Genomic DNA, 24,777 nt, shown 5'->3' on the forward strand with positions numbered 1-24,777 from the left:
TGTTACTTTGTACTTGGTGACTGAATACCTGTTGAACCAATTTTTAGTCGCATAGCCGTCACCCAAGCTATTTTGTGGTGCACTAGGTCAGCGGTTGCCAAATGGTGGTACGGCGCGCCCGAGTGCGGTCAGGAGAAGGACCCCGCTGGGATGGCAGACCGGCCAGAGCCGTGGACCATGTCCCCTGTACGGATCGCAGGCTCAGGGAAGTGGGTCTCTGGACACTGGGCCTGAGCCTGCGATGGGAGAGTGGGCGGGTTCTGGCATCATGATGTCACTATGGGGGAAGTTTCTTCCCCTTTGTGTGATACCTAACTCCTCACACATGCGCCGTCTGGAGCAGGTAAATTTAGTGGTCCATGGGTCTGAAAAGGTTGACGACCACTGCACTTGGTGACTGGTCTTCTGAATGTTTAAATACACACACCGCACTCATAAATAAGACCAGAATAATCTTTTATTGATAGCGTGATACAATTTTTTGTGTCTCTCTTGATAGCCTTACAAAAATAAACTCAAAGACATTTATGACACAGATGAGCTTGAAGAAGCAAGAACCATAAACAATTATGAACAAATTACATTTTTACAAGCTGTTATCATTTTAGCCTTTCTGTTCTTTGACTTTGTACTAGGATGAGGGACCAGTTGTGCTGAAGTCTGCTGAAAAGCCCACTGGGGTCTATTCGCCCAAATCGGATTTCAGTGTTCGATAAACATCAAAAAAGTTAATCATCTGATTCTTTCTTTGATGTCTTTGGGACAGCAGTGGTGACTACACACTTCTGAGGTTTCAACTTTGGCCAAGACAAGGGGTCTTCACTCTCCCTGTAGTACGTTTTACTAATAAAATACAAGATGGATCTTAAGTCTGATATCCATATCCAGGGAATATGTTGGGGATTATTGGTACTATACTTAGAGAAAGTTAACTAGAAAAATGAGTGACCCAATCCATAAGCATTACCCAAACATGACACGTTGGTTAGGGCTGTCTGACCATGCAATTGTCCGGAGCTCAAACAATTAGAAATAATTTAAGTGAGTGGCAATGAGGGGGGGGGGGGGGAGTTGCTGGAATTGAGTGTACAAAGACCACCAGCAACAATAGTCATCAAATCTACATTCTCCATTAAACAGCACTCTATTGGAAAAACCAGCAAGTGTAAGTATGTGCTGGTACTCTAAATACTAAGCCCTGATTTTTACTTATTGTTACCTCTATACATACCCTTTGGTAAAGCTACAGAAAGAAGAAAAGCCTCAAATAATAGCTGTCCTCTACAGAGCAACTCAATCATCATCATTACCTACATGGAGAGTCCTCCTAGTCCCTTTAGCCCACACTTTATTTAGCTAGGGAAGGAAACAGATTTATCAATTCAGCAGCCGGTTAGGTCCAACCTTAACCATCAAATTTTATAATAACATCAATGGAAATGCACCTAGAATAATGTGTGACTGCGTGACTGACAGGATAACAATGTCAATGCATATTGATATTTATTAAAAGTTCATTACAATGCATGTTAAAGTTTTTAGTGGTTTCTGTTAAGACAACTTTTAAGAGGAACAATGGGGTAGAAGGAGGACGCATACTCTTCATGTGAGTATTATAGTCACTGTTCAGAAGCTTGTCATTCCCCTTGCTTGCTATAGTCCCTTTCTTGGGTCTGATCAGCAGAAAGACAACTATTTCAGACCTAACACAACATTTTTGGGGGCACTGGCTCCAGAGGTTTGCCGTCCCTTTCTCTTTTCTACAGTTTCTTGCCCGATTCTTACTGTATAAACTGAAACGTTCACATTTCAGGTAAAACAAAACAGATAATAGTAATCCTTTAGGAAGTCAAAATACTGTTCTCAACTTCTATATTAAAACTTCCCCTTCTGGGTTTACCCCATACGTAGTTTGTAATTAACAGACCGTAAGGATTTGAGAAGAGGTAAAAAGCTGGAAAAGCACAGACTGTTCATGTATTCCGGAAAATTAGGTTAAATGTTATAAATGAGGGAAATACACAAATTTATGTTGCATAATTTAGGAAACAGAATGAATCACGCAACAGCAAAAATTTGCTTTGCCAACAGTAGAACAAGATTATTGTTTTGGTAGACCCATTCTACCTACCAATGATGGTCAACCAGGTAAAAAGTTCACTCAAAAATTCATCCAGGTTTACCTGTGAAGAGAATTACTAAAAAAGCTGAAAAAAACTACAACAGGTAAATTCTCAGGTTTGTCTAGGAGGGACATAAAGAGCAGTTATATTTACCCTCCTGTCCTACCCCACAGACATCATCAGGACTGGTCCCCCTTAAGCTGCTTCTCCTTAATCTCCAATCACTCAGAGGTCATCCCATACAATACAGGACCAGTAGACCTTAATTGTAAGTAAGCACTCAATGGGCCTGCCCATAACCAAGAAGAGGCATGTCTTTACTTTTAGAGAGGTAAGAGACTGGGGATCATTAAACTGTTTTATGTTTTCTTTCAACAAAAAAGGCCATTAAACCCATGATATTTTACATTAGAGGAAGGGAAGTGTGTCACATGTTTCCCATGTACTAGCCATTTTGCCTAATCATGGGCATGATTATGAAATTCCTGAAATTTACATAACCTCTCTGGTACTGCAATACCTACAATATTGATAATGAAAATTCAGAGAGCAGCTTCAAAGCTTTAAATGTGATAAATTTTTTAGCAACATAAGTTACAAAGTACAAGGCTTTGGAACCCTGCACATGTTGTATGAATATACTGATTTCTAAATATGGGCTTCACCCACAGTATCACAGCCTGCCACGGGGAAACCTCTTAAAAGGTTGTGGAAGTGTCTGAAATTCATCCTTGGGTGAGAGGAGAGGTCTGCGGTGAAAGCTCAGATTTACAAAGTGTCCTGGGTTTAAGGGATTCCTAGGGTGCACAAAGAAGAATGTGAAATAAATAGATATTTCAGCTACTGTAAGGCAAATTCTCATACTCCATTACTTGATACATATTGGTAAAACAGATGTACTTTATTTCTTTGCGGTGTCTGAGCACCTTCCTCGCCATAAGGATTGTAGGAGCATAAAAATATAAAACACAGGGCGTAGTTCTTATTTTTGCTTTCTCATTGATGTTCATTCAAGCTCACAAAACAATTGCTCTTACATTATGCAAAAGACAAATTTTCTTTATATTACAACACAAAAAAATATATATTTCTGGGCATGATAAGCTAATTACAGATTTGTTTTCTTGCATATGCATTTACGTAATGACATTGCACATAAATAAATCAATTTTCATATTTAACAGTAAAGACTTATGGTACATTACACACTTAACACGGACGGCTTAACAAATGCCATATCCAGGTTAGTCCTTTTTTTATTTCTTTTAGTGTCACCAAGGAAAATCAGTGGCAGAAAAGAGGATGGATTTTGCAGACATTTCTTATAATTACATTAATGAAATGAAGCACATCACTGAAGCAAATCAAAGACTTATGTGCAAATTCTGCCATGAGGGTTGCGAGTTGGTAGGGAAGGTGATCTCCCCACTCAATACTGCACACTAGGAATACACAGGTAGAGTAGCAGCAAGACTGGTGTATATTCTCTCATCAGACTACGAGAGATGTCCCTGTGACTACAGCTTCTTCAGCTAAAAGGGCGGGATGGTTCATCAGGGTGAACAGAGGGAGCGGTTTAGAACTCTTCATGAACGTTTCGTGCGTAGTCCATCAGTTTGCTGCCTGTAAAATACTCGCCGTATTTAAAGACTTCCCCTAGATTCAGGTGGTGGTCTTGATTTTCATCTGCTACAGCAATCATCTGTCTGGCTTCATTCAATGCGTTGTATTCATTCATAGGATCCATGTATTCCTGCAAAGTGTAGATTTAGGCAAATTATTTAAAAGGAAAGGGGTATATTTAAAAGAAAGCAGTGATCAGATAGCGTAGCTTTTTGTCTGGTTGCCATGTTATATAAAATACCTTGGGTGGAGGAAGGAATGGAGTATGTAATCCTATGGTGATTGATCTAGAATCAATAATATTATAGTTCTGAGAACAAGATGTCTTTACCTTGGCAAGTTTAGATGGAATTTGGTTGATCAAACTGAGTGACCCTCTACGTTAATATTCTTATACTCTAGGCATATACTACAAATAGTATACACAGCCGAACCTCTGGGGACACCAGCCTTCTATACTTTCCCCGGGACTTACTTCAACACTATCGGATTTATCTCCATACCATTTCCATATCTACTGGAATTATTTCCACATCAACTCCTTTACAATACAATAATTGTGATAACTAACACTCCTGAAGAAGCCAAGTCGGCGAAGCGCGCCAGGGTTTACGTGACTTTAACAGGTCACTTATTTTATGCAACTAACCATTGTTGATACAGAAACGTTTATGTCTAGGAGAAATATCCAAACCCTGTGACTGTAACAGGGCACAGGATATATGGTGTAAAACCAATATTGTATAATTATAAATGAACCAATTGTGAATAGAAAAATACACAATTCAATATTAGTGCACCAATAATTGGAGCCTTAAACCTCTTTCTATCTCTCTTATCCATTTACTTTGTACAGACCTAGTTGTGCCATTTATCATATTGTACCTAAATTTTTTATTCTTCCTGAATGTTTATGCTGGTGAAAGCAGTGTTTTTGCAGTGAATAATGTTCAGTTGTACTGTAATATTGTGATGTGCAGTCTAATTTCCTTGATAATAGTGAACTGTAAGAAATTTTCATCCTTCACAGTTCAGGACTCTTCTGAATTGAATATTGGGGGTTATCATTTAACTTTGCTTTTTTGTGACCAGTAACATACCTCAGTCTGCATCGCCAATCTGTCCTGGGCTAACAGGGAAATACTACAGAGAACAGCTTCCATGTGATTATGTGAGGGCAATTCTCTGAAGCCTGAGATGTGATCACTACCCTTCACATGGTCAAACTAAAAACATCTGGGAAAAATGTACAAAGATGTACAAAGACCTGCACCTAAATATTGCTGTGGTGCTGGTTGGATTCAAGGCCAAAATGAAACTTACTGCAAAATGAATAACTTGTATCTGTATAGCCCTTATGGACAAGAGCAGTTTTTACTTCTTGAAACAGGCCTACTTATTCAGCAATAACGTTTTCATTACTTAAAAAAACATATGATGATTTTTAGGGTAGTGTTATCACTGACCTCCAGCTCCTCTATGGTGACAATATGATCATGGTTGGTATCAATCACTTCCTCAAACTCTTTTTTCCGGTCCCGCACCCAATCGTCATCGATATCCTGAGCCTGCTGGTTCTCGACTGTGCCCACGGGTAGAGAAATGAACTCTGACAGGGTCAGCTTCTTATCACCATCCTGGTCTATATGGAAGATAAACAAGAACTGTAGGACACTTCAGACAATAGAAACATAACACAAGGACATCAGCTTCATCAAAACATTACCTACCAATATGAAAGAATTGCCAGACCTTAACATCATAAAAAAAATTCCAAATACATAAATAAAAAAGTTTCACCTCGCTTATGCAATTTACAATATATAGGTAATATTTTTAGTTCATTTAGTAGTATGCAATTAAAAAGGACCTGTACTATCCCATTAAAGCCAAATATAAACTTAATTTAAATCTGCTATTTATATCCCAGGTGCATCAAAATAACTGTTTATTGTCTTTGTAAAGCAGCCACAGTCCAAGTGGAAAAGCCTGTCCTCTGTCAGCATGCTGTAGAGAAGTATCCTTGCTATCAGTGCAGAAGCAATGATCTCTCTGTAGGGGTCCAACAATCACCTCCCCCGAGTTAGAACTGGAGAGCACTAGCAAGGACTCTGCAAACGAGTGACAGCCAAGAAACAAGCATTTTTATTTCTCTCATGGCAGGCTTTACTTAATGTACAGAAAATCCTTACTTGTAGGCTGGATTTTCTGACCTGTTTTTATGAAAATACTAGTTCCCTGCCAGTGATGTTGATCAGCAGCTTTCATATTTGAAGGGCACCAAGACAGATGAAACTTGTAAATCAGAAATTCTACTATCACACGGACTTTTGTATTCTGCTTTAAACAGTCAGGAAACATTTTTTTCAGCATTTATTCTCAGGTACCATCTAAGCATGTTTTTAAGGGCCAGCTATAATAGACTATGTTACTGTCTCATGAAAGATTCTTTTACTATGGGGTGGCAGGAAGTATGTGGTAACTTGCATGATATATGCCGTAGTCAGCAGGTGGAAGCCAAAATTTACTTTTACAGTAATTTTTACAATAATATGCTGTTTCATGTGTGTGCATGGGAACCTAGAATGATTTTGTAATCATCACCACTTATAGTAAGAGAAATGAAAGATCTTTACATACCATCTTGGTAACATTTTGCATGATATAGCGGAAACATTCACTATGCGGATTCATCAGTGAGGAGGTGGATGTGTGCATGCTAAGCAAGGTGGGGTTCACTAGTGCACAGGTATCTCAAAATTGCACATATCATGTCCTGTATATTTTTTACTCTGTGCAGACATGACTGGAACAACTAAAGCCATAGGAAGGTGTCTTAATGGTAAATCTGGATGGTGACACCATCCTTGGTTGCATCATTCTGCTTACTGAATCTTCTAAGGTGATTTTCTTATTCTGTTGATGATGATTAGCTTTTTATTTCATCTTACAAAATGGGGATTATCTAAACCTGGCCACACAGATTTTTTTTCCAACATAGTGGGTAATCTCTGTGTGCTATAAAGAGTGTATCAGAATGATATGTGTTGTTGGACCCATAGGAAAAACCCTAAAGTCTATCAAATAGTTACAAAATGATTGAGGCTTCTGACCCATTTATGGGTTATTCTTGTAAATCTTGGTAACCCAACTTTAGAACAACAACAAATTTCTATGTGTGTATATGGATAATTGGTATGGAAAACGGGATTGGAGATAAATACAATGATAGGTATTTCCCTGGTTACATACAAAATAGGCACTGTAGGTTTGTTTTTAAGTTGCGTTTGTATGTAAGTCGGAACAGGTAAATTATTTTAATAAATGCAATTAGGACAGATGTTTGTCTCAACATATTATTAGGCAGTGTGGTGTCAGTTACTGTAGAAAATCCTCACTGTGAGTTAATCACAAAAAAAGGAAAAAAAAATATGGAACATAGATATTCATTAACTTCTGGAGCAACCTGTGCTTTGATATGCAAAAATAAATAGCTGCAGAGTTTGTCTTGGTCAATAAAGAGTTACAAGATGTTGCAAAAGAGCCCTGTCTCAGCTGTGTTTAGCAAAAGACTTCTTTTGCAAGTCAAGCAAACTGCTCCCTCCTCCCTATCAAGCCTCCATCCTGTACAAGAACCAACAAACAAATGAGCAAGCAGAGAGGCCCCATTTTTATCTAGGAATCGTCCTTTTTTTAATGTCCTTAACTCAGGGACTACCTGTATACAGTTGCCAAACATACTCCCCAAATTGCAAAAAAACACTAGACTTTGTGAACATAATGTCCGTTCCAATCATTGACATCAATACTAAAACATCTGATAAAGTTTTTGAAGTGGGGGTAAATGCTTCAGCAATTTAATGTGTCACATGGTGATTTGTTTGTTTGCATGGAAAATGGACTGGCCATATATTATGCTGGTATATACAAATGCAGCGATTGACCTCTTAGTGATTGACCTTTATTTGTACAATATGGCCTGTTAATAACTAAAACAGTAACAGAAAGCATAGATTTTGTTTTTCTATGGGTAATAAAAAAGGTTTGAGATATGAGACTGCATATAAAACCTGAAAGTATTTTTTTGTACGCTTACAACGTTGGTTTCTATCTGCAGAAATCAATACAAGCACTCCCGCTCTAGTTCCTTTACACATACTACATACCGCTATATCACATGACCTTAGTATACTAGGCTTTTGTGCTTTTAAAGACCATAGCACTTCCACCTACCCATCACAGCAGCAGAAGCTATGTGGTGCATTATCTGACTAAGCTGCACCTGGCTTTCAGAGAAGGTGGGTGTATGTGGTGAGCCACACTTTCCATTCAATGGAATGTACAGAAAGAGACACAAAGATTTGCTTCAACAATAAGACTAACATGGCAAGGATTAAAAAATATATATATTGTTTGTTTTGCAGTAACATTCTTTATTAGATACAGTACAGCAAGCCCTGTGCAGAAAACCAGTTGCAGGAACAGTAGCTATCGGTGTAACCAATCTTTCTAATACATTTATAAAATCAAATGGGAAATCTGGCTTATTGCTATGGGCAGAAATGGTAATTGTTTCTCCCCTAATTATTTTACTTTATCATATACAGATTTAAAAGCACTACCATTTAAAGACAAAGCAGATCTTTAATACCACTTTGAACTTTTGTGATTCAGGCAGGTGGTTACTGCAGAACAGGAGAGACAATGTACTTTTTGCATAACTACTCTTAACTGCTGATCGCCACCCAGTTGTTAAATTTTGCTGATGTGTGCATGCACAGCTGCTGTTGGATGCCAGGAAAACCTGGCAATCCTGGCTTCCCTTGTGCATGCTGTGAATAAATGAACTCATCATCCAACCCTCTTACTGTGAACCCAAGGAGGCAACATACATGAGATGACCAATGGAGCCCGACAATCACCAAAACCACCAAATTAAATCAAGATATACTTGTATATATGTAATATCAGCAATGGTTTGCAATCTTCACAGCAAAGGATTTTAAAGCAAATTAAGGCAATCTGTTACCCTTTAACCACCTAAGCGTTACACTGAGGTCTAGATTTCTGTACCAAAAGTGATCCACTGTTTTTCATGAAATTTTTTTTTAAATTGTAGACCTGTAACTTACAGAAATATGTCCGAACAGGGGTTCTAGTAGATAATATGAATATAAAAAATGTTTGAAACACACAATCATGTAAAAAAAAAAAAAATTACTTTTAATAAAATTAAAGGAAAAACACAAAAATCAGCAATGTAAACAAATCATAAATACTGAAAATACTGAAAAAGCAATAACTCTGTATATTGTAAAGTACTATATTATTCTAAAACACCTCCTTAGTGTGGCAATTTTTAAAACTTTGATTGTGTATTTATTGGAGTTTGTTTTGAATTATTTTGTATTTGATTGGATACGGTAGTTTGTATCCAATCAAATACAAAATATGAATTTGAATTTCCAAGTTATTTACTTTTATTTTATTTTTTTTATTTTTTTGTATTGGATTGGATGCTGGAGTTTGTATCCAATCCAATACAAAATGAGTGTTTGAATTTACCAGGTATATACTCTGTAATTATTTGAATTATTTTGTATTGGATTGGATACGCAAGTTTGTATCCAATCAAATACAAAATATAAATTTGAATTTCCAAGTTATTTACTTTTATTTTTTTTTTTATTTTTTGTATTGGATTGGATACGCAAGTTTGTAACCAATCCAATACAAAATGACAGTTTGAATTTACCAGGTATATACTTTGTAATTATTTGAATTATTTTGTATTGGATTGAATACAGGAGTTTGTATTGAATCCAATACAAAATGTTTGAATGAGTTTCAGTTTGAATTTCCCGCACACGCGCCGACGTCATCACGCACGCAGGGAGAAGCCGTCCGGTTTTTTTTTTCTCCGCCGGACGGCTTCTCCCTGCAGAGATCATCCGGCGCTGGAACGAGCAGGACGTCGGACGATCAGCGGGACCAGGTAAGAAGCCGGCCGGCGGAACACAGGATGCCGGCCGGCGGAACACAGGATGCCGGCCGGCTTCTTACCTGTCCTGCTGGCACCCGACGAAGGCACCCGACGCTGGAGAGATCGGCGGACGATGACCGATGGAGGACGACGCTGGATGAGCACAGGGGGACCAGGTAAGTGAAAAATCTCGGGCTTAACCATCCTTGCAATTTTTTTTTGCCCGAGCGAAGGTCGGGCTTAACTGCAAGGAGGTTAGGATGTTTACAGTGATTGACCCTAATGCAAAATTAAAAAAAAAATTAGAGACAAAAAGCAAAAGTGTTGCTAATCTAACAATTTAGAGATCTCCTTTTACAATCTAAACCAGAACAGTAACTGCCAGGGCTTGAATGATTCCAATGGGTTGCACCACTTTTTTACACACTTTGTTTCTCAATTAGCTCCAATGTGCCTGTACCAATATTTAATTAAATGTATTGTTTACTGGAAATTATTTTAGCAAAACGAGTACCTACCTAGGTCGCGAACTATTTCTTTCACCATGAATTTGAGCATTCCTCGGCTATGCTCAGGATGTAAGAAGGCCAGAAACTCTTGTTCATTCAAGACTTGATCAGCTGGTGGGTTATCTGCCTGGAACCAACGATCCTTAAGGTTTTCCAGCACTTCTTGAGCTGTAAGAGAATGGACAGGCAAACAAAGTCAACAAAGTGCCTTCCTAATACAGCAAAAACTTATAACAGGCATGCTGTAAAAAGTTAGCATAGTCCATTACAAAATAGAAGAACCTGTTTTCAAAAGACCGTTGGACACAAAATTCAGGAAACTTATGAAGATTTTTGTAAGTATTAGGAGTGAGTGAGATGATCATTAGGTCCCCAAAATAACATTTTATTTTTACAATAATTTTATAACAAAAAAAGTTTAAAAAAAGCTGAAACATAGTAGAGTTACATAGAATGGAATTAAAAGGATATGTACAGAATCGTGTCATTGTTTCTTAAAAGCCAAAAGAAAACCCTATCTCCATGCCAGATGTCTATATGATATACTGCACTGTGTGTTGTAAACTCAGATTTTATGTAACCCCTTTATATTGTACCCCCACCAATACTGTGAGTTTCTATGTTTTTATAGTGCTTTATGACAAAATTTTAATAAAAAAATTACCAAAAAAAAAAGTCAAAATGAGATAGATATTCCTAAACTAGCTATACGTCTTAATTTTCTGAAGTAATCAGCTGCCATCAAACCACATTTAAGGCGTAGACAGCATAGAAGTTTGCACCATTTTAAGGTGGGCCATTTTCTCTCATTACCTATGACATACCCCAGTCTGACAATATTCTCAGGCAAGTTTGCATCTCAACTATATCTAAGCTGTGCTTTTTTTTTTTTTTTGAAGGGTCAGTTTCAGCCAAGTTTTTATTTCTGTCCCTGCTGGCACCATATTTATTTACTTGCTGTCTATAAAATGAATATGAGTAAAAAAGCCCCCCAAAAGGCACTTAAAGAACAATAACGGCAGTTGTTTGCATAAAGAAAATATGGTTTGTGGCTTGTGTTCCCACGAATAAGACTCTCTCTCACTTCCTAACCAGGTGTAGATGAGAGTCCCTCTACTAACACACAAGCTGTATTACAAACTGGCAAACCTCTTAACATTCACATCCAAAAACTAAAAAAGTTGGCTGCAGTTAAAGTGTATATTAAGGATTTTGTTGGCTTTGGGTAGTAGGTAAGGGTTAGACCTCCTATTAATGCTGTCTGTATCCCAAATGGGAAAATTACCCTCTTTATTTGTGCCCATAGCCAAATAGGGGGGGGGAAATTTTGCCAATAGGGACACGTTTGTGGGATGTGAAAATGTGTTCCCTTCTCTTTCCGACAGAAAATTAAGAAAGATTGTCCTAAATCATACAAACCGCGCAGAAATATTCTGATTCCTTGCTCTATAAAAAAATACAGAAAATAGTGCTTGGCTGGCCATACACTTAAAAGAACAATTGCAGACAGATTTAGTGTGGGAGACAAGATTGCTCTATAACTATAAATCTACAACTTGTACTTCTTTTCCTCCTCTTTAAAAATGTGGCTGAAGAGATTTTCCTGGTGCTGAAGCTGTCATAAGTATGACACATACTGTACAAGAAACGGAGGCGACGCCAACATACTAAAAACTGTTTCAGCTCTATACAGCCAAAGGAAGCAAGTATCTGGTGACAAAAGACTTTCCTACAAACCCTCTTCCTCCTGAGGACACCTGAACAGAAGTGTCGAACAATAAGAAAACCTGTTTTGTTATAAATATAAAGTTGCTTTTTTCAATGTGTCAATATTTTGGAAAAAATGAGCTTCATTTGTAACAGTTCTGCTGCAAGGTAGTCAGATTACAAAAACAGGAGTAAAAAAAAATTAAATATACAAAAATAATTACAATGTAAATTGGGAAAAAAATCAAATTTTACAAACACATTTGTTATTTCTGCAAACATATTGTTGCAGGGCCAATCACTGTTAATGTGTAGCTCGCTGTACATTCTCAGCATAACTCGGTGCTCATGGGTCATTATTTTAACCTAGATTTTAATTCTAAACCCTGAAAAACACTTGGTGACAATGACAGGGGCAAGGGGAGGCAAATTTTGTACCACCTTAAAGACATCAAGCTTTGGTTGGTGCTGCCTTCATTAAAAAAAAAAAAAAAACACAATACCAAAATACCTATTACAAAAAAGTCAACACTAATGGAATGGAAACAGTAATAAATCAAGGAACAAAAAGGAGGAAACATACTCTCTTCATCAATCTTCAAATCTTCATTGTTCTTCACTTTTTCTGCAACCTCTGCTTCATTGAAACCCTTGCTAGCAAGAAACTTTATCTTGTACTCATCCCAAGACACAAAACCTGCATACAAAACAATGTGATTTTAAATTAAGGACAGTCAACAGAAAAAGAAAATAGTCATACAACTATTTAAAATAAGACTCATGCTGGAAATATTTCACCGACTTCCAAAAACAAAGATAGAGTTGTAATACACTAATAAAATTACTTAAAAAAGAACCTCAGCTTTGCATGAGCAGGGCAAAAGAAACAGGTCAACTTTAACACCACCTTTTCCAAAAGCACAGTCTGTATGGTGTGAGTAAGCATTGTGTTGACACAGGGCTGAAGGGGCTGCCCAAATATGTCAGCAATGAGCCACTCACCAAGCACCAAAGCAGTTAAATAAGAGGAAGTCACCTGTTCTTCCACACCACGTAATACTGAGCATTTTCCTTTCCTGAAAGCTAAAGGTAGCAGCAAGGAAATAAAGAAAGGTGGAGTGAAGGTTTGCTGGGACAGGTGCTACCAAAGATTTGTATGCAGTTATCAAATTTCACAAAAACACACATGCTTTGGGAAGATTAGGGTAGGTTCAGGCCCACCTTGAGATCAAGTGATCCTGATGGCTCCCGAGAGCTGGAACCTTGCCAGCTGTACAGTCACTCACATCAAGTAAAGAAACAGTGTCTCCACATATGACAACCAATTTATTTTCTATAGGGGCTACTTTCGGGGAGACACTACTTATAGCATCTCTCCAAGCAGGGGTTCACTTTGTTGCAACCTCATGGCCTGTCTGAACATACCCTAAGGTTTCCACAATTTACTTTCGGGGAGACGTAACAATTTAATTTGCAACAGAAATAAAGTCACCGGTGGACTTTTAGTAAATGCAAGAAAAATATTTTCTTACACTAGCTCAATTTAAACAAAAAAAAGTTGGAATGTATTGCTTTCAGCCTTGTGCACCCAATAAATATTTTATATATTCCAATATCTGCAAAAGTGACTGGCCACTAACACTGAATCAGTACATCTTGGCTGGCAAAGTGATTCCTCTAACAAATTGTTAGAGAATTTAACTGGACTATTTCCTACCATCCTTATCTGGATCCACAGCCTGGAAGTGAAGCTTATTCTCCTTTACAGCCTCTTTAAAATGCTCTTCAGTCTTATCCATGATCCATTGCTGCATCTCCTGTGCACTTATTTGGTTGTCTTTGTTCACGTCCACCCTTGAAAAGAAGAAGAGATAAAATGAAGCATTTTGTTGCATGTAAATGATAAATTATGCTTGACAGGAGTCAAAATGCACCTGTGCCTAGGCTATGGACATGAACTTTTTACTGTACATATTCTGAACAAAAAAACGAGTGGTACACAAAAGTGTAAATGTGTATTCTTAAATAAATTTTGGTGTGTAATTTAAATTTTCCAGATCTGTGCATTAGTAGAGGATATACTTTGCATCTTCCTGTCTCAAGGCAACTTTTCCCTGCTCCTTCTCCTTGATCTTTCCTCTGCTTTTGACACTGTTGATCATCCCCTTCTAATACAAATCATGCACTCCATTGGTATCAGTGACACTGCTCTCTCTTGGTTTGCTTCCTATCTGTCTAAAAAAAAAAAAAAAAAAAAAAAAAAAAAAAAAAAAAAAAAAAAGAAGATGATGTGGCTGTGTGGGCAACACTTATAGCAAAGCTTAATTTCCCCAAATCAGATAGCTTAGCAGGATGACAAACAGCAACAGGTGACAAAAGCTGCTGGGATTTTTTTCAATAACTTTAGAATGAAGAAAAACAAGGTTTTTCAGAAGAAAGAAAAACAAGCTGTTTACAATAAAATAGTAAACCGATATCGGCGGCCATCTGAAATGTTTGAAGTCAGTTGTATGGCTGATGACAAGGCTCTGATGCTTCAAAGATCAGTAACTGGAGAACCGTGGGTGCAGTGTGGGGCACAGAACAACCAGAATCCACATCCCATAGAAATAAAAGGAAAAGTATAGAGTATAGAACACCCAGCTGTTTTGGCTCTACTTATCTTTAAAGGAGAAGGAAAGTTTCACACAAACTTTTCGTTCTTTTATGCACCTCAATGACAATCAGCCAAGCTGTGAATAACACCAATTTAAATGTTACAATGGTGCCCGTCATGGGGTGGATTATATTAGTTAGCAAGTGAACAGTCAGGGCTTTATGTATTATGTTAGGAGCAGAAAATGGGACAACTTGGGAACTGGCAACAGGATCATGGGGTTCCAAGAATCACTGGTGTGCTGGAGGTTCTGTGCCAAACACATGCGTGCACCCTGTCCACTGCCAAAAAGTCATCAAATTAGGAGTGTCTAACCTTGAGTCCAGGTTAAAAAAAAAAAAAAGTGACTTCATCTGGAAAATCACATTTTTTTTAGAATATGCAAATGGCTGAGTGGGCTTTGTGCACTTAGGGAAGTGATGGAAGCAGGCTGTGAAGAAGTCAGACTGGCAGAAGGTGATTTTTTTAGTGAACGTAATGGTCTAGTGCCTTTTTTAAATCTAACTATGTAACTCTCATTAGTGTACCATAAGTGCTGTTTTACCCTCCCAGAATTGCATAGGGCTAAAAAGCACATTTGTGTAGACATTGGAATGAGACATTATCAGGAATGCAAACAATGCCATTGACCTTGGAAATAAATCATGGTAAGAATAGTGTTTTTTGGGGGGTGGAAGATGCAAAGTCTGAGGGATGAGGTAAAATGGTAAGTCAACTAGGGACAAGAAACTTTCACAGAAAGATAATCTGAACTCTACAGGCTGTGCAGCAAAAAAGGCCGGAGGATAAATTACTATTCACTAGCATCGGAGTGAAGGTGGCGATATTGGTAGAGGCAGGACTTTGCTTCCTCATATATTAGGCTCCAGCAAGGAGAACACAGATCGGCACTGCAGTGATATTCACAAATCTCAATCCAAATCTCCCAAGACTATCAGTAAGAGACAGAAGTGCCTTAGATTCCAACGTTATACCAAAAAGTGCCCTGCAATTATTCAAGGGGACTTACAGACAGGTAGATGTTTCAGGGTACAAGGTAAACATTTTTTGATGTTCCCAACAAGACTGCAAACCTTCATTTATTGCTTCCAGGTCTAATAGATGGTATCTATAGACATAGCACTTCCAAAAATGTTGGATCAGACAGGGCATTATTGCAGAAAGTTTAGCATCCGACCAACAACCAGGGTGATTTGCCACTGACTTTTTAACAGTAGAAAACCCCTTCATTTAGCTATAAACACTGAAAGGGCATTGAGTATCGGCATCTGTTTCCCATGGTTAAAATGCAATCTTCTATGGCACAGGAGGTTTGTAAACATTCTAACAACAAAAAAATAAATAAAACACACACAAAAAAAACTGTAGAAGGTAAAAAACCACAGTAAAAATACAAACTCTTGATAAAAATACAGATAAAACATACAAACTAAAAAACAAACAAGTAAACATTGGAGTGTGAAAACCACAATTCCTTTCACATTGATGTGAGCAAACCACACCTAGCATGCATGTCCCCCCACTTCTTACTCATGACAGCCCCCACATACCTGTTGAGAAACCAAATGTGTGAAAGCAATGATGTCACCCACCTAAGATGGTTGTTTCTGCTTTTGAGGTTTACAAGTGAAAGATTTTCGTCTCTCTAATGCCTACTAATTAGCTGGTCAAATAATTAAAGTTACAATCAAAATAAAAACTTCTCAAGTGTGTAACAAGACTGACCTTAACGAACGCCAAGCTGTAAGATAGGTAGGGTGCACCTTTTAGCAGTATCTACCTTTACTAGCCTGCTTAAGACAGACTCCCCCTGCCCGTCTTTGTTTGATTTGTGGGCATCGCCTGGCATCATCCATGGCATTGAAAGAAGTATACCTGGTAAGCCAGCCTCATGGAGGCCAAGAAATGCAGAACCATGATGGTTACTGTTTTATGGAAACTTCTGGCCCACCAACTGCTGCTTAATATAGAATTAAACTTAAATGCTACCTGTCGGGCTGTCTTTTTGTGGCACTAACTCAAAATAAACGTACAAAATTAAAGTTGTTTTTATAATGCAATCTATACACTTCTCTCTAATAAACTGCAAGGGCCACTTATTAGATCCAGGCCCACTCCCCTGAACACATTTCTGTATGATAATACTTTATAAAATGTACCTGTGTGGATAAAAGACAAAACAAAATAATGAAATTCTTTATGGATCTTACTGATATCATTTGGCCCAAATTTTGCGAGAAGACACTTCAAACCAGATCAGCATTTTCCTTTGGCATTTGTGCTGCTCTGATTTAGAAGTTTGATGCCACCATGTAGAGGTGACAAGCAAATATATAATCGTTTTCTTCTTTCTGACAAGTAAGACGAAGGGCCTGGAACTAAATTATCAGACCATGCAATTTGTTACAAAGTCTGCCTGAACATTGTTCCCCAAAAGACTAAAAACAAATAGAAAACATATTCCTTTTATGCCCCTTTTTTAATTAAATACAATCCACCGTAACTAATTTCAGCAAAATTCACCTAGGTTGGCAAATATTGTAGAAATCTGTAAGTGTGTGGGCGTATATTCTGCACCTCCTAAAACCACAAGCTTCAGTCAGGTTTCAGGTTATCAAGATATTTCAATTAGACAGGTTCGGTTTCTTGTAAAAGTAGATGAAGTGGCATTGCTTCCAGCTGGAAGAACCAATGAGCATCCTCTTACCGAAGACGTGGGCCTGGGCTTCTCAGAATAAGGTATTTGCTCCCCAGCAATGGTGAATAGCCAATTGCAATCACTTTGCAGAGACAGGGGATTTACCCTATAACCTTTACATGAAATCTCATCCTGTGGTTCATATATTGTTTAAGCATGGCTGCAGCCTAACACTTAGTCTGCTTTGCACATCAAATAATCCTGCTAATACCAGTCTTGTGATTCAAAAGAATCAAAAAAGATAAAAGTAGTCAAGACAATTTAAATGCAGAATGTTCGTTTTACTGGGGCATCTTTATGAGATTAAGCAAGGTAATGTTACACACTTCGATGTGAATCTATAGAGTTTTCTAGCCGTGTAGGGTACCCCCCATGCTTTATTGGTAGAGACTGTAAGGAGCCACAAACCATGGCTGCTTTATTTGGTAAATAAGGAAATCCTGTGCACCACCTGTTGCTTATGGGGAGCATAGCCATGGTTTGGAAATGCCTAAGTACTCTGAAATATACTAAGGAAGTGATTGGGCACATGCAAGTGTCTCCTCCATGAATCTGGGCTCTCATTAGCAGGAAAAAAAAAAAAACTTACTTTAGGCTTAGTCTACACGGACTGTTTCCCCAGCATTTAACCTGAGTCTTGTTTGAAATCCCCATGCATTACAATGGGTTAATCTACACCAGGATGTTTCCTTGAGGCACGTTTATGACATTTATCTTAAATGTTGCTTAAAACGTTTAAAAAATTAAAACGCTGGGTTTAACGCTGGAAAATGCCCCAAAACGCGTGTAAACGCTTCCATTGATTTCAAGAGGACGATTTCCCACTGTTTCACGCATTTTTGAGCACCTAATATGTAAATTAGAAACGCGGTAAAAGGTCGATATAAACGCGATAAAAAGCGGAATAGGGGGTTTTACACCATTTTAAAGGCAAGCTTTAAAACACTAATAAAAGTGCATAAAAACACATATAAATGCAATAGGAACGTTTACATGCGTTTTTAAAAAACGTCCATGGCGACTCAGCCTTAAAGTAGTATTCCAGTTTTCATAATGGTGCCAACAGTGAAACTTTTTTTTCTAATGTACTGTAAAATGAGCATTTGAAGACTTTACTGGAAACTAGAACCTTTTCGTACTAACGGACCACTAAACTTACGGGCTCCAGACTGCGCATATGCGGGGAGATGCGTGTCACTTATAGGGGAAGACAGTTCCCCCAGAGTGACGTCATGATTATGGATCCCCTGACCACAATATTACAGGAGTATCCATAAAAGACTTGAGTACAGAGGTGTGCCATAACAAACCCACATAAACAGAGCTATTTCTGTCTCAGTTTCTGTTCCCTCTCTGTGTCATTGCTTATACAATGACATACACTTCCACCCGGGGGCTGAGATGCTTAGGTAACACATAAACAAACACCCCCTTTACTCTGTTTACTTTCAGAAGGAAATCTGTCATGAGAGTACATATGTGAGCTTATGTATTGGAAATGAGCCTTTTAATGTATATATTAATTACATTTTGTTATTTTTTTATTATATGTTGTTCATATTGGCCTAAAAAATCCCGCTACAAAAATTGGTGTTCTTCACCGTATATATATATATTTTTTTTTTCTTCCCCTGAAGAGTTAGTCACCTGTGAAGCTGACCTTCATGTTTTCACAGGTCAGAACACAAATGTGTGGATCAGAGATGCAGGCTTCATTTGGTGCATGCTTGGTCTGGGTTAGTAACATTGTAATAAAGCCAGAAGCCAGACATAAAGATCAATATGACACAAGACAGCTATCGAGGCTTTTGTATTTCTCTCATGTAAGCGGCATTCTTCCCAGTGACCACCATGCTAATAAAGTGTTCTCCCCAGCCCCCTTTACCTGGGTCACCATCCAGCACTTTTCAGTAACCACCCGGCTGTTTTTTTGGGTGGTTACTAAAGAGTCGGGTCACAATACAAGGGCTGCCACCCACCTACAACTTCTTATCAGCCAGCTTAAAAAAACTTCTGGGGAAAATACTGTAACACATTGTGAGCAGTGGATATAGTAATTATAGTAGGTATTCCCTAAGATGTGAAAATTATTTCAAGGGTTCCCTCAAATCCTGGTCTTTTTCTGCATTTACGTTTCTTTGAAATGATAATCTTACTTGGAAAATATAACTGCTAGTTTCTTCCTGTTCCTGCGTGGCTCTGAATCTTCACTGAATTCGGTGTCTGTGCCCAGGAACACTTCCTGATGAAACTCCTTATTCAAATGACCATCCATTTCCAGTTTTACGCCGTTAAGGTGGTCTGGGGGAAGTATCTCATTCTCGTTTTTGTTGTCCAGGGATTTCTCCTTTAAGGCCGAGTTGTTGGCAGGCCTGGCATAGACGTCCATGAGAAGGAATACAAAGAGGAGGGACAGATAGAGGGAGCCCAAGCTAAATATAAAGGCTTGCTTGGATACCATTGTTCCTAGTGATATTGATCAATAGATATATACCTGAAAAAAAATAAACCAAAAAATTAACAAGAAAATCTTACATAAAACACGAAACTTTAGTTTAAATTTTGTTTTAATTTACCAAGCCAGGAAAGGTTTTAGAACTGTTGTGCACATCAGTATCCTCCCCATCCCTTTTTAGCTGGTGAACCACGCAGCTGTTTTTGGGTGGTTACTAAAGGGTTGGGTCACAATACAGGGGCTGCCACCCAACTACAATTTCTTCCAACACGGCTTAAAAAAAATCCTTGGTTGAACACTGCACATGATGCGGATGTTTGGATGGAACTGCCTTTGTATTGTAACAGAACTTCCGACGATTGACAAAAAAAAAGTTTATTTATGAAAAAGTCATTTTAGAATGAAAATTACAAACATAGAATATAGGAATAAAAAGGAGGATACAAGAGAATGACTAACACTAATAAATAAAGATAGACTTGTTAAAAGAAAGCATTTACAGGATGGGTGACCTGGAAGTTGCAATATTTGCAATACCGCTTATCAAAACGATTTTCTTTAAAATAAAACTTGTGCACGTAAACATAAAACATTTACTACTGATTTGTTATAAAATATAACATTGTGTAAGGAAACAGTTACCTAAAAATGATCTGCCCCAGTGACACAGCAACTTGACCCTTATCCTTAGGTCCAACTTCAAAAACTTTTACTACTTACCATTTTAGAGTTAAGCTTAGGAATTGGCTATACAACTATTCGTCTCATGTCTGAGTGTGGTGGGAACCTTAAACATGCTGAGCAGTTGTCGCTTACACACGTGAACCTTCAATGCATCCGTGCAGGTCATCTGTGCATGTGGTGGTGGTAAGAAGATAGTAATATTTTTATCTATACTTTTATATTTTTAAAATACGTTTTCCCTTTTTTTCCCCCACTGGGAGCTTGTCACTTATATGGCACTCAGAGGGTAAAGGGAGATGAGAGAGCTTGAATAATAAGGATAATGATACCTGACTTGAGCACACTGGCCATGAGGTTGCTGTGCAGTTACTGCTTCTTCATGCCAGTGAACCTTTGGGGAGAGGATACATACATAGCTTTTCACTGCGGTAGTTAGTGGGATGGAGTCCTAGCCCAAAGTCTGTATTTTCTCTTAAACTAGGTGTCTCCTAAGAACAGTTACACTTTAATAGAATACTATCATGGTGTTCATGACTTTAGAAAGGGCAGTAAGTAGCATCAAGGAAGACATAGCGTCCCTCTATTGAACAGCAGGGAATTAAATTATCTTTTTACAGCAGAAAAAAAATCAAAGAATTAGTATAAACTAGGGGTATGTGCATGTGCAGTATTTTTGTCACTGGAAATAATCTTTCATGATTGCTTCTAGTGAGAGAAGAATGAACGAGCTCTATTCTGTTACATAGAGAAAACGGGGAGGGGGGGGGGGGGGGGAGTAAGATGAGTGAGCAGCACCCCAGTGTGCTCTCCTGCATTGACGTACATTGGGTCCTTCTTGATTGTTGTTCATTGAGCCACTATGAACGACAATGGGTGACCACTGTACTCATGTTGAATTCTCTCCTGAAACCAGCACGACCATTTGTCTCTGGCAAAATGTGGAAGACAATGGGGGTAAGCTTAACCTTTATAGCAATACTCAAGAATAGTCTTTAAATAGTTACATCTCCAGCTACAGAGCACTGTGACAGGAGGCTTTTTCATTGTTCTTGGCCTGGTCTGTCACGTGTTTACGTTAAACAAACATTTAATAAAGCATTCTAAGAGCAGTGACCAGCTGCAGAGGGTAAAAAATATATTAAAGGTAAACAAAGGTCATTATATGATCTACAAAAGGCATTTTTATTATTTACTTCTCATCAATTATCTGCGGCACTAAAATATTTATTTATCTAACAGGAACCGGCAGGAACATATGTTCCATGGACACAAATCCATATTACGAATACAAGAGGAGAGTTTACCTGTCGGTGAGCACTGTAAGCAGAAAACCTCACAGTGACTGCAGGATAAAAATAAGCTTAAACAAGACAGCAAAGAAAATTTCAAGGACATTGCAGGAAGTACAGAATCCTGACAGACGCTGATGAAAAAAGATAGAGAGCAATAGATGAAAAATGCCAACGCAGCACCGAGGATAAGGTTTCATTACACTGCACTTTGATGATTCATAGCTGCTGAAGAGGTTCATTAGGTAATTGTAACTAATCTGATGCATAGTAGACCAGGCCTAAGGAATTTGTTATCAAAATATTGATAATATTTGTTATCATAAATAATGTTGTTTTAAAGCATTTTTACTTTACCCTTTTATGGTAGACAACCTTTCTAAATAAAGTAAGTTTTTTTTTTTTAAAAAAGGGTGCAGGGCTGCCGCAATTAAAACTTAATGGGAGCACAGAGCCTCATGGGATACCTACGTCTTGCATCCTGGGAGGCTCTGGCTGCTTCTTCTGCACATGCTCAATCTCGCATGCGCAGTGAGATTGTCTCTCTTTTTTTCCCCTTAACAGTGGCTATGTCTCTCAATCTCGCAGATGCGCAGTGCGGGTGACACAGCAAGAAGACAAAAGAGAAGACAGAAGATGGCGGCACCCGGCGCTTTGTCCACACCGGAACAAAGAGGAATTCCAGGATGATGCGGCACCGGATCGTGGGAAGTACCAGCACCATCGAGGGATCTGCGGGATTTAAGGTAAGCAGAATTTTTTTATTTTTAGTTTGGTTACGCATTAACACATAGCTAAACTTAAGATAAGCCCATTCCTTGGAGAGATGAGCACACATCAATCTGGTCATGTTAATGCATACAGGATTCTAGGTGGAGAATTTCTTCTGTATGGCTCTAGTATAAAGCAGATATTTACACACCTGTGATGTTTAAACTTTTTCTACAGCCCTGTTCCATTAGAAAGGGTTTTAGTCACAGAAGTTCTCCAAAAGGGCATAACGGTGAGGCAGAGCTAGAGCAGCTCATTGTTGGTTCTGCCAGGAGTGATTAAACTGAGCATTCATTACAACATTCTGGCCAATGATACTGAAGATGTGACAGTGATAGGATGAAGATGTCAGCACCGGTGAAGAAGCGAGATGTTTAGGTAAATAATTGTACACTCAAATGTCTACTGTCCATTTTGCAATAAAGAACCTGCCTGCTCATTGTTTTTTTTATTTAATTTTCAGGTATAGTTCTGCTTTAAAGTGGATCTGAACTTAAAGAGTAAAGATTTGTTACATTGTCTGCATTTGTTTGCTTCTACTTTTTATGTTTATGTGCGCTTCCTCCAACTCTACTGCTACACCTTGGTCAACAAGCTCTGATGTATGGAAGCACAGCCCTGCTCCGCAAAAAGAAAACAATCACAACCCAAAAAATATATAGGGTTTTGGCATAGTGAGGCACAACCTGTCCTAAAGGGGTGAATGGCACTGGACAATGCCACATGGGAGGGGGAAGTAGGTTGCAGCATGATATTTTGTGGTAATGTCATCTAAAAAAGTGTCAATTTAATGACTGATGACAGAGGGGTCTTCATGTATTTATACAGCAGGGGGGTGTAAGTGATGACAGGCGGTCTCCATGTATATTTACAGCAGGGGGAGCTTCATGTATATATACAGCAGGGGGTGTAAGTGATGACAGGGGGTCTCCATGTATATATACAGCAAGGGAGGGGGGGTTATGTGATGACAGGGGGTCTCCATGTTTAAATAAAGCTGGGGGGTTGAAGGGGATGACAGGGGGTCTCCATGTATGTAAATATACAGCAGGGGGATGTAGGGGATGACAAGGGGTCTTCATGTATATATACAGGGGGGGGTGCATATGATGACAGGGTCTCCATGTATATACACAGCACGGGGAGGGGTGTATGTGATGACAGGGGGTCTCCATGTTTAAAAAAAAACAGGGGGGGTGTAGGGGATGACAAGAGTTCTTCATGTATATATACAAGGGAGGGGGGGGGGTGTATGTGATGACAGGGGGTCTCCATCCGTATATATAGTGTTGGGGGAGGGGGTGTATGTGATGCTGGGGGGGTCTTGCAGTGTATATCAGCACAAGTTAAGAGTTTCTGTCTTTTTACAGCTGCCTCGACGCACAGAATGATGCAGCCACTGTCATTGCAGCCTGTTAGAAAGCTGGTTCAGCACACACAGACAAACAATAGCTATATATACAACGATTTACCTGTAACACGTAGCCACAGATCCGAAGCCCAGCTCCCCCGCAAACCGGAAGTAGGAAGTGAGCGGTAAAGGGGGAAGGTGGAAGAGAAGACACGCCCACACACAGTTGACACGTTCCGCCTCTATCCATGTATTGAAGGCGGCAGTGGGATGGAAGAAAGGAGATTGGGCGGGGCCTGTGCTTACTGCAGTGCTGAGCAGAACGTCTGGGTCAAAGAGATTGAGTAATGCTATCTCCCCCTGGTGGTGAATAATATAATTGCAGGTGTGTGACAACATGAAGGGTTGGGTATGTGAGTGGTGAATTATAATTAGTGTGTTAAAACCCTAAATGTATTTTCAGTGTGTATGACATTATGTCTCCATATTTGTAGGCAAATCATTTGATTTGATGATAATAGTAAGTATTGGTAAATAATGGTAAGATGATAATGGTAAATATGTTTAATGCACACTGTGATCATGCTCTATGATGCAAATGTGAAGGTGTGATAGGGTCCTATAAGAATTCCCATTGTCTCTGCTCACTAGGCCAATCCAACTATATCCTACCCCTTCCATCTTTAAACCATCACTGGCCTCCCTCAGCCCTGGTATTGTGGATAAAGTCCCTTCTCTTCTCTCATCATTTCCATCTACTACCTGTCGGCTTGACCCAATTCCCTCTGATCTACTCCGTGCCCATTCCTCCACCCTGGCCCCTGCCCTATTCAACCTCTCCCTCTTTACTACTATCTACCCCTCAGCTTTTAAACATGCCATAATTCTCCCTATCCTAAAGAAACCCTCACTGGACCCCTCCCTACCC

The 24,777-nt window shown here is 38.8% G+C and overlaps 1 protein-coding gene across 1 annotated transcript; it reads right to left on the reverse strand.

The window, feature by feature from the left end:
• Positions 1-439: 439 nt before the first annotated feature.
• SDF4 (stromal cell derived factor 4) lies at positions 440-24,043 on the reverse strand. The gene is made up of 7 exons (XM_072427032.1): positions 23,971-24,043; positions 19,456-19,793; positions 13,663-13,799; positions 12,529-12,642; positions 10,248-10,406; positions 5,213-5,388; positions 440-3,876 (listed from the first exon to the last, which is right to left on the reverse strand). Exons 2-7 carry the CDS (start codon positions 19,758-19,760, stop codon positions 3,700-3,702), a joined length of 1,068 nt encoding a protein of 355 aa, XP_072283133.1. The 5' UTR covers positions 19,761-19,793; positions 23,971-24,043; the 3' UTR covers positions 440-3,699.
• Positions 24,044-24,777: the final 734 nt, after the last annotated feature.

The sequence above is a fragment of the Pyxicephalus adspersus genome, chromosome 11 (assembly GCF_032062135.1).
Source record: "Pyxicephalus adspersus chromosome 11, UCB_Pads_2.0, whole genome shotgun sequence".
NCBI lineage: Eukaryota > Metazoa > Chordata > Amphibia > Anura > Pyxicephalidae > Pyxicephalus > Pyxicephalus adspersus.